This window comes from Dryobates pubescens, chromosome 24 (assembly GCF_014839835.1).
Source record: "Dryobates pubescens isolate bDryPub1 chromosome 24, bDryPub1.pri, whole genome shotgun sequence".
NCBI lineage: Eukaryota > Metazoa > Chordata > Aves > Piciformes > Picidae > Dryobates > Dryobates pubescens.
Window position 1 is genome coordinate 16571263 of NC_071635.1, and position 8926 is coordinate 16580188.

The 8926-nt window shown below is 64.5% G+C and overlaps 1 protein-coding gene across 1 annotated transcript; it reads right to left on the bottom strand.

The window, feature by feature from the left end:
• Positions 1-475: 475 nt before the first annotated feature.
• IBSP (integrin binding sialoprotein) lies at positions 476-8390 on the bottom strand. The gene is made up of 6 exons (XM_054172718.1): positions 8337-8390; positions 8179-8229; positions 7046-7117; positions 5815-5868; positions 1353-1454; positions 476-1087 (listed from the first exon to the last, which is right to left on the bottom strand). Exons 1-6 carry the CDS (start codon positions 8388-8390, stop codon positions 497-499), a joined length of 924 nt encoding a protein of 307 aa, XP_054028693.1. The 3' UTR covers positions 476-496.
• Positions 8391-8926: the final 536 nt, after the last annotated feature.

An 8926-nucleotide genomic window follows, 5' to 3' on the forward strand; every position in this document is an offset into this window, starting at 1 on the left:
CAGCCCTTTCTATGTGCATCAGGGCTGGATTCAAGGCACTGAACCCTGAGCAGCAGCAGCCCCTGCAGCCCCTCAGCTCCTTGTGTGTGCATCAGGGCTGGATGCAAGGCACTGAACCCTGGGCAGCAGCAGCCCCTGCAGCCCCTCAGCTCCTTGTGTGTGCATCAAGGCTGGACTCAAGACACTGAACCCCGAGCACCAGGACCCCTCTGCAGCCCCTCACCCCCCACCCCTGGGCATCGTGCTGCCCTGCTGCCCCCCAGCCCTCCTGGCAGCCATCCCTGCACAGCACGGGGCTCGCTCGGGTTGCTTTATTTCGTTTCACTTGGCAAAGTATAAACCAAAGGAGCCCGGTCCGGGGGTGGCACCGCCCGCGCCTGGCACCGCCCGCGCCTGGCACGGCTTGGCTGGCGAAGCCTTCAGGGGCTTCATGTCCGGGGGGGAGATAGGGACGGGGCGGGGGGTGGGGGCAGCGCCAGCGGCACCCCCCTGCCCCTCACTGGTTGTAGTAGTAATCCTGGCCGTACACGTCGTAGCCGTGCCCCTTGTAGTAGCCGTACTCGTCCTCGTAGGCGCGGTCGGTGTCCCCGCGGCCGTACTCCTCCTGCTCGCCGTAGCTGCTCTCCGTGGTGCCCTCCTCGCCCCGGCCCCCCGCCGTCACCTCGTACTCCCACAGCTCCCCCGCCGTGGTGGGGGCTTCGCTGGGGCCCCCGCCTGCCGCGGTGGTCCCTTGGGACAGCCCCTCGTCGCCAGTGGTGCCGGCGATAGTGGTGGCCTCGGTTTCCTCCTCCTCCTCCTCCTCCTCCTCTTCCTCTTCTTCTTCCTCCTCTTCCTCCTCCTCTTCCTCCTCAGCCGCCCCGGTGCCCTCCTCGGCCACCGCGGTGCCGTTGCCATGAGGTCCATCTGCCCCCTCAGTGGTGTTGGTGCTTGTGCCGTTGATGCCATTCTCAGCCTCATCTACCTCTTCTTCCTCCTCCTCTTCCTCCTCCTCCTCCTCCTCATCGCTGTCTTCATTTTCAGAGTCGTCTTCCCCCTTGCCAGCAGCAATTTTCCTGCCTCCTTTCAAGGCCTCTTGGCAGCCCTTGCCCTGGTAGGGGCAGCATTAGTTGGTATGGGGCAGGCCTGGGCACAGCTGGGCATTCCTCCCCCCCCCATCCCCATGCCACTTCAGGGTGCCCCTTCCAACCCTCCTGCCAGGTGGTAACCCATCTGGCACAGCAGATTCCCCAAGCAGAGATGGGGTGCAGGGCATCCCAGGGGTGCAAACAAGCATGCAGGAACACCACCACCACCCACCCCCACCATGGGTGCCCCCCACCATGGGTGCCCCCCACCAGCACCCCAAACCAGACCTGCTGTGGGGACAGGACGTCTGCACCCAGCCCTGCCTGGCTCTCCTTGGGGGCTGCTCCTGCCAGGTGACCTCCTGCCTTGGGGCCAGCATAGATGGGCTCCTGCAGGGGCAGGGAGAGGACAGGCAGGAGGTCAGTGGAGAGAGCAAGGGCAGAGGCTGGCAGCTGGGGAAGAACAACCCCAGGGAGCAGAGCAGGTTGGGGACTGAGCTGCTGCAGAGCAGGGCAGGGGAAAAGGCCCTGGGGGGGCTGGGGGTGGGAGGTGCCCAGGAGCCAGCAATGTGCTGTGGGGGCCAAGGAGGCCAAGGGCAGCCTGGGCTGCAGCAGAAGGGCTGTGGGGAGGAGGTCAGAGAGGTTCTGCTGCCCCTCTGCTCTGCCCTGCTGAGGCCACAGCTGCAATCTTGGCTCCAGCTCTGGGCCCCTCAGCTCCAGCAGGAGCTCAGGGAGCTGCTGCAGAGAGCCCAGCCCAGAGGCACAGAGCTGCTGCAGCCAGTGGAACATCTCCCTGTGAGGCCAGGCTGAGGCAGCTGGGGCTGGGGGCTTGGAGCAGAGGAGCCTGAGGGTGACCTCCTTCTGGGGATGAAGATGTGCAGGGCTGGAGCCAGGCTCTGCTCAGGGCTGGCCAAGGACAGCACCAGGGGCACTGGGGGCAAGCTGGAGCAGAGGAGGTGCCAGGGGAAGAGGAGGGAAACCTTTGTCCCTGTGAGGCTGCTGGAGCCTGGAGCAGGCTGCCCAGAGAGGTTGTGGAGGCTGCTCTGGAGCCTTTCCAACCCCTCCTGGCTGTGCTGTGGGTGCCCTGCCCTGGGTGATGCTGCTCTGGCAGGGGGTTGGGTTGGATGATCTCTGGAGGCCCTTCCAGCCCCTAACCTTCTGTGCTCCTGTGAGAGCAGAGTGCAGCCCTGCCAGCAGCAGGCAGGGGACAGGCAGTGTCCCTCCAGCACATGTGGGCTCTGCTCCAAGCTCTCTGCTTTCCCACGAGCCTGGCCCCAGGCTGAGAAGCTGCAGCAGAGCAGCCCAAGCCATGCAATTAAGAGGTGGTGACTGCAGCTGGGTGTTCCCAGCCTGGCTCCAGGCTTTGCTCCACCAAGCATCTCAGGAGTTCCTTTAGACGTCCTCTCTCTCCTTCTTCAGCAAGCCACAGGCAGCCTGCTTGAGGACACACCAGGTGGTAGCTTGCTGGTGGGAGTCTGATGTCTCAAAGCCAGAGGGTGCCCAGGGGGGCAAGGAGGGCAGCAGCAGCCTGGGCTGGAGCAGCAGTGGTGTGGGCAGCAGCAGCAGGGCAGGGATTGTGCCCCTGGGCTCAGCACTGGGGAGGCCACAGCTTGAGGGCTGGGCTCAGCTTTGGGCTCCTGGCTGCAGGAAGGAGCTTGAGGAGCTGGAGCAGGGCCAGGGAAGGGCAGGAAAGGTGGGGAAGGGTCTGGGGAAGAGGGCTGGGGAGGAGCAGCTGAGGGAGCTGGGGGTGGGGAGTGTGGAGCAGAGGAGGCTGAGGGAGACCTCCTTGCTCTCTGCAGCTCCCTGAGAGGAGGCTGCAGCCAGGGGGGGTTGGGCTCTGCTCCCCAGGAACAAGGGCCAGGAGGAGAGGCAATGGCCTCAGGCTGCCCCAGGGGAGGCTTAGGTGGAGAGGAGAAGAAACTTCTTGGCTGCAAAGGTTCTGCCAGCCTGGCCCAGGCTGCCCAGGGAGGGGGTTGGATGCCCATCCCTGGAGGGGTTTCAGGGAGGCAGAGCTGTGGTGCTGAGGCCATGGCTCAGCCCCAGCCTGGGCAGAGGCAGAGAAGGGTTGGAGTGAGTGACCTCAAAGGGTTTCCCCAAGCAGCCAGGACCTGTGGTTGTGCTCACTGGCTCTGCACTCTCAGCACAGTGAGAGGTGTACCGCATCCTCCCCTCCTGCCTCCCACGCCAGGCAGTGCTGATGAAGCTGGAGGCACAAAGAGCCCTTTGTAACCCCTGGCACAGCATTTTGGGCCTGCAGCAGGTCCCAGGCTCCTGCTGACCCAGCAGGTAGGAGGAGTGGAGCCAGCAGGGCTGGGGAGGTTCTGCTCCCCCTCTGCTCTGCTCTGCCCTGCTGAGCCCACAGCTGCAATCCTGTGCCCAGCTCTGGGCTCCCCAGGTGCAGAGAGACAGAGACCTGCTGGGGAGAGCCCAAGGGAGAGCCAGGAGGAGGAGTTGGGGACCTGAGCATCTCCCCTGTGGAGAGAGGCTGAGAGCCCTGGGGGTGGTTAGCCTGGAGAGGAGAAGGCTGAGAGGCAGCTGATCAATGCCTCTCAAGAGCTGAGGGCTGGGGGGCAAGGGGAGGAGGCCAAGCTCTGTTGGGTGGTGCTCAGCAGTAAGCCAAGGAGCAACTAGAGAGAGTCCAACCAAGGCCAGAGAGCTGCTGAGGGGCCTTGGAGCATCCCTGTGAGGAGCAAAGGCTGAGAGCCCTGAGGCTGTGGAGCCTGGAGAAGAGTGATAGGAAAGCAGAAAGAGTCTCTACCAGTGCCCAAAAAAAAGCAGCTTGGGGAGGACCCTCCCCTGGCACTGCCCTTTGGCCCTTCCTGCTCCTGACTGAGCCACTGGAAATGGAAACCCTGTGTGGTGCATCTGTGAGAGGGCAGCAGAGCTCTGCAGAGGGACCTGGCCAGGCTGGGCAGAGGGGCAGAGGCCAAGGGCAGGAGATTGAACACAGCCAAGTGCCAGGGGCTGCACTTTGGCCACAGCAACCCCAGGCAGTGCTACAGGCTGGGGGCAGAGGGGCTGAGAGCAGCCAGGCAGAGAGGGAGCTGGGGGTGCTGGGGGAGAGCAGCTGAACAGCAGCCTGCAGTGTGCCCAGGGGGCCAAGAAGGCCAAGGGCAGCCTGGCCTGGGTCAGGCAGAGTGTGGCCAGCAGCAGCAGGGAAGTCCTTGTGCCCTGTGCTCAGCACTGCTGAGGCCACAGCTTGAGTCCTGTGTCCAGCTCTGGGCTCCTGAGGGTAGGAAAGAGGTTGAGCTGCTGGAAGGTGTCCAGAGAAGGGCAACAAAGCTGGGGAGGGGTCTGGGGCACAGGGCTGGGGAGGGGTCTGGGGCACAGCCCTGTGAGGAGAGGCTGAGGGAGCTGGGGTTGCTTAGCCTGCAGAAGAGGAGGCTCAGGGGAGACCTTCTTGCTCTCTGCAGCTCCCTGCAGGGAGGTTGCAGCCAGCTGGGGGTTGGTCTCTTCTGCCAGGCCCCCAGCAGCAGAACAAGAGGACACAGTCTCAAGCTGTGCCAGGGGAGGTTGAGGCTGGAGGGGAGGAGAAAGTTCTTCCCAGCAAGAGGAATTGGCCACTGGGATGAGCTGCCCAGGGAGGTGGTGGAGTCCCCAGCCCTGGAGGTGTTCAGGCAAGGCTTGGATGTGGCACTTGGAGCCAGGGTTTGGCTGTCAGGAGGGGCTGGGGATTAGGTCCCAGCTTGGACTGGATGAGCTCTGAGGTCTCTTCCAACCTGCTTGATTCTATGCTTCTGTGGTGCTGTGGTTCTATGATTCTATGAGGATCCTATAAGGATTCTTTGAGGATCCCATGAGGATCCCATGAGGAGTCTATGAGGAGTCTATGGGTATCCCCTGAGGATTCTATGAGGATCCTATCAGGATCCTATGAGGATTCTATGGGGATCCTGTGAGGATTCTATGGGGATCCTGTGAGGATCCTATGAGGAGTCTATGAGCATTCTATGAGGATCCTATGGGGATCCTTTGAGGATTCTGTGAGGATCCTATGCGGATTGTATGAGGCTCCTCAGAGGATTCTATGGGGATCCTTTGAGGATCCTGTGAGGATCCTTTGAGGATTCTATGAGGCTCCTTAGAGGATTCTATGGGGATCCTTTGAGGATCCTTTGAGGAGTCTATGAGCACTCTATGGGGATCCTTTGAGGATTCTATGGGGATCCTTTGAGGAGTCTATGAGCATTCTATGAGGATCCTTTGAGGATCCTGTGAGGATCCTTTGAGGATTCTATGAGGCTCCTTAGAGGATTCTATGAGGCTCCTTAGAGGATCCTTTGAGGAGTCTATGAGCACTCTATGAGGACCCTTAGAGGATTCTATGAGGATCCTTAGAGGCTCCTTTGAGGAATCTATGAGCACTCTATGGGGATCCTTTGAGGATTCTATGGGGATCCTTTGAGGATCCTTTGAGGAGTCTATGAGCACTCTATGAGGACCCTTTGAGGATTCTATGGGGATCCTTTGAGGCTCCTATGGGGATTCTATGATCCCCTCCTCACCATCTTGAAAAAAGAAAAACACACCGAATATAAAAGAAGGGGGGGGGGGGGTGGGGGGGAGGGGGGTGGGGAAGGAGAACGAAATGACTAAAGGCAATGAAGCAAAGGCCTGGGCAGAGGATCCGGCCAGAGGCAGAGCTGTGGGCGGCTGGAGGCCACAAAGGCTGCTGAGCAGGCACCGAAAGCCCAAAGAAAGCTCCCGAGTTCCCGGAGCTGTTTTGCGGGCTGCCGCTTTCCGTACTCACCCCTCCTCCTCCCTCCTCCTCCGAGCCTCCCTCCTCCTCCGATGAGTCACTGCCCTAGAGGCGAGGGACAGCCGAGCCCCAGGTGAGCTGGCAGCGCTCTGCCCGGCGGCCTCAGCCCAGCCCCGCAGCCCGGCGGCGCCCAGCCTGCCGACGCTGCCCCTGCCTGCCCCGGGCCGGCGGTGCCCACAGCTGCGGCGACCCAGCCCAAGCGCCCACCCCGAGCACCCACCCCAAGCGCGCAGCCCAAGTGCCCACCCCGAGCACCCACCCCAAGTGCCCACCCCGAGCACCCACCCCAAGCGCCCAGCCCAAGTGCCCACCCCGAGCACCCACCCCAAGCGCCCACCCCGAGTACCCACCCCAAGCGCCCAGCCCGAGTACCCACCCCGAGTACCCACCCCAAGCGCCCACCCCAAGTGCCCACCCCGAGCACCCACCCCAAGCGCCCACCCCGAGTACCCACCCCAAGCGCCCACCCTGAGTACCCGCCCCAAGCGCGCAGCCCGTGCCCACCCCGAGCACCCACCCCAAGCGCCCACCCCAAGCGCCCACCCCGAGCACCCACCCCAAGCGCCCACCCTGAGTACCCACCCCAAGCGCCCAGCCCGTGCCCACCCCGAGTACCCACCCCAAGCGCCCAGCCCAAGTGCCCACCCGAGCACCCACCTCAAATACCCACCCCACTTACCCACCCCACGTGCCCATCCCAAGCACCCACCCGAAGTGCCCACCCCACACACCCACCCCACGCACCCACCTGAAGTACCACTCCAAGCACCCATCCCAAGCACCCATCTCAAATACCCACCCCAAGACCCCACCCCAAGCACCCACCCTAAGTACCCACCTCAAGTGCCCACCCCGAATACCCACCCCAAGCGCCCAGCCCAAGTACCCACCCGAGCACCCACTCCAAGCACCCATCTCAAATACCCACCCCACTTACCCACCCCACTTACCCACCCCAAGACCCCATCCCACTTACCCACCCCAAGCGCCCACCTCAAGTGCCCATCCCAGTACCCACCTCAGCACCCACCCCAAGCATCTACTGCAAGCACCCATCCCAAGCACCCACCCTAAGTACCCACCTCAAGTGCCCACCTCAAATACCCACCCCAAGCACCCACCCCAGCACCCACCGCAAACACCCACCCCAAGCACCCACCCAAGCATCTACCCCAAGCACCCCCCCCGAGTGCCCCCCCCGAGTGCCCCCCGGAGTACCCACCCGGTAGCGGGGCGGGGGGTGGTGCAGGTGGGCATGTCTGTACAGGTAGTAGCGGTGCCTGCTCTTGAACACCTGCCAGGAGAAGCGGGGGGTCAGGGCCAGGAGAGGGGGGGGTCAGTGCCAGGAGAAGCGGGGGGGGGGTCAGGGCCAGGAGAGGGGGGGGGGTCAGTGCCAGGAGAAGCGGGGGGGGGGTCAGTGCCAGGAGAAGCGGGGGGTCAGTGCCAGGAGAGGGGGGGGGGGGGTCAGGGCCAGGAGAGGGGGGGGGTCAGTGCCAGGAGAGGGGGGGGGGGGGGTCAGGGCCAGGAGAAGCGGGGGGGGGGTCAGGGCCAGGAGAAGCGGGGGGGGTCAGGGCCAGGAGAAGCGGGGGGGGGGGGCTCAGTGCCAGGAGAGGGAGGGGTCAGTGCCAGGAGAAGCGGGGGGGGTCAGTGCCAGGAGAAGGTGGGGGGTGTCAGGGCCAGGAGAAGGTGGGGGGTGTCAGGGCCAGGAGAAGGTGGGGGGTGTCAGGGCCAGGAGAAGCGGGGGGAGGGTCAGGGCCAGGAGAAGCGGGGGGGGGGGGGGGTCAGTGCCAGGAGAAGCGGGGGGGGGGGGGTCAGTGCCAGGAGAGGGGGGGGTGTGTGTCACTGCCAGGAGAAGCGGGGGGGGGGGGGGGTCAGTGCCAGGAGAGGGGGGGGGGTGTGTCACTGCCAGGAGAAGCGGGGGGGGGTGTCACTGCCAGGAGAAGCGGGGGGGGGTCAGTGCCAGGAGAGGGGGGGTGTCAGCGCCAGGAGAAGCGGGGGGGGGGGTCAGGGCCAGGAGAAGGGGGGGGGGGGGGGGTCAGGGCCAGGAGAAGCGGGGGGGGGGGGGTCAGTGCCAGGAGAGGGGGGAGGGGTGTCACTGCCAGGAGAAGCGGGGGGGGGGGGGGGTCAGTGCCAGGAGAGGGGGGAGGGGTGTCACTGCCAGGAGAAGCGGGGGGGGGGGGGGGGGTCAGGGCCAGGAGAGGGGAGGGGTCAGCGCCAGGAGAAGCGGGGGCGGGTCAGTGCCAGGAGAAGCGAGGGGGGGTCAGCGCCAGGCTAGAGCGGCGCCCGAGGTGCCCTGCTCCTTGGTGCCAGCGCCGGGAGGGGGCGCTGGGCACACGGGGTGCGGGCGGCCCCTACCGCGTTTTCCTCCGAGTCATCAGGCTTGGCTCTCCACAGCCAGCTCTTGACCTAGGGGGAAAGGCTGGGTTGGCATCTTGCCCCACACCGCCCCTGGCAAGGCTTTAAGGGGGGGTGGGGGAGGAGGGGCAGTGCCCCCCCCGCTGCCCGACACTCACCGAGTAGGCAGAGGCCACCCCCAGCAGGCAGGCGAAGAGCAGAGCAGTTCTCATGGCTGCTTGCCCTGGGAACAGGATCACAGCTCACAGGATGCCAGGGGCTGGATGGGACCTCTGGAGAGCTTCCACTCCAAGCCCCCTGCCAGAGCAGGAGCAGAGAATCCAGAATCAACCAGGAGGGAAAAGAGCTCAGAGCTCATCCAGTCCAACCTGGGACCTAATCCCCAACCCCTCCTGACAGCCAAACCCTGGCTCCAAGTGCCACATCCAAGCCTTGCCTGAACCCCTCCAGGGCTGGGGACTCCACCACCTCCCTGGGCAGCTCATCCCAGTGGCCAATTCCTCTGGCTGGGAAGAACTTTCTCCTCCCCTCCAGCCTCAACCTCCCCTGGCACAGCTGCAGACTGTGTCCTCTTGTTCTGCTGCTGGGGGCCTGGCAGAAGAGACCAACCCCCAGCTGGCTCCAACCTCCCTGCAGGGAGTTGCAGAGAGCAAGAAGGTCTCCCCTGAGCCTCCTCTTCTGCAGGCTAAGCAACCCCAGCTCCCTCAGCCTCTCCTCACAGGGCTGTGCCCCAGCCCCCTCCCCAGCC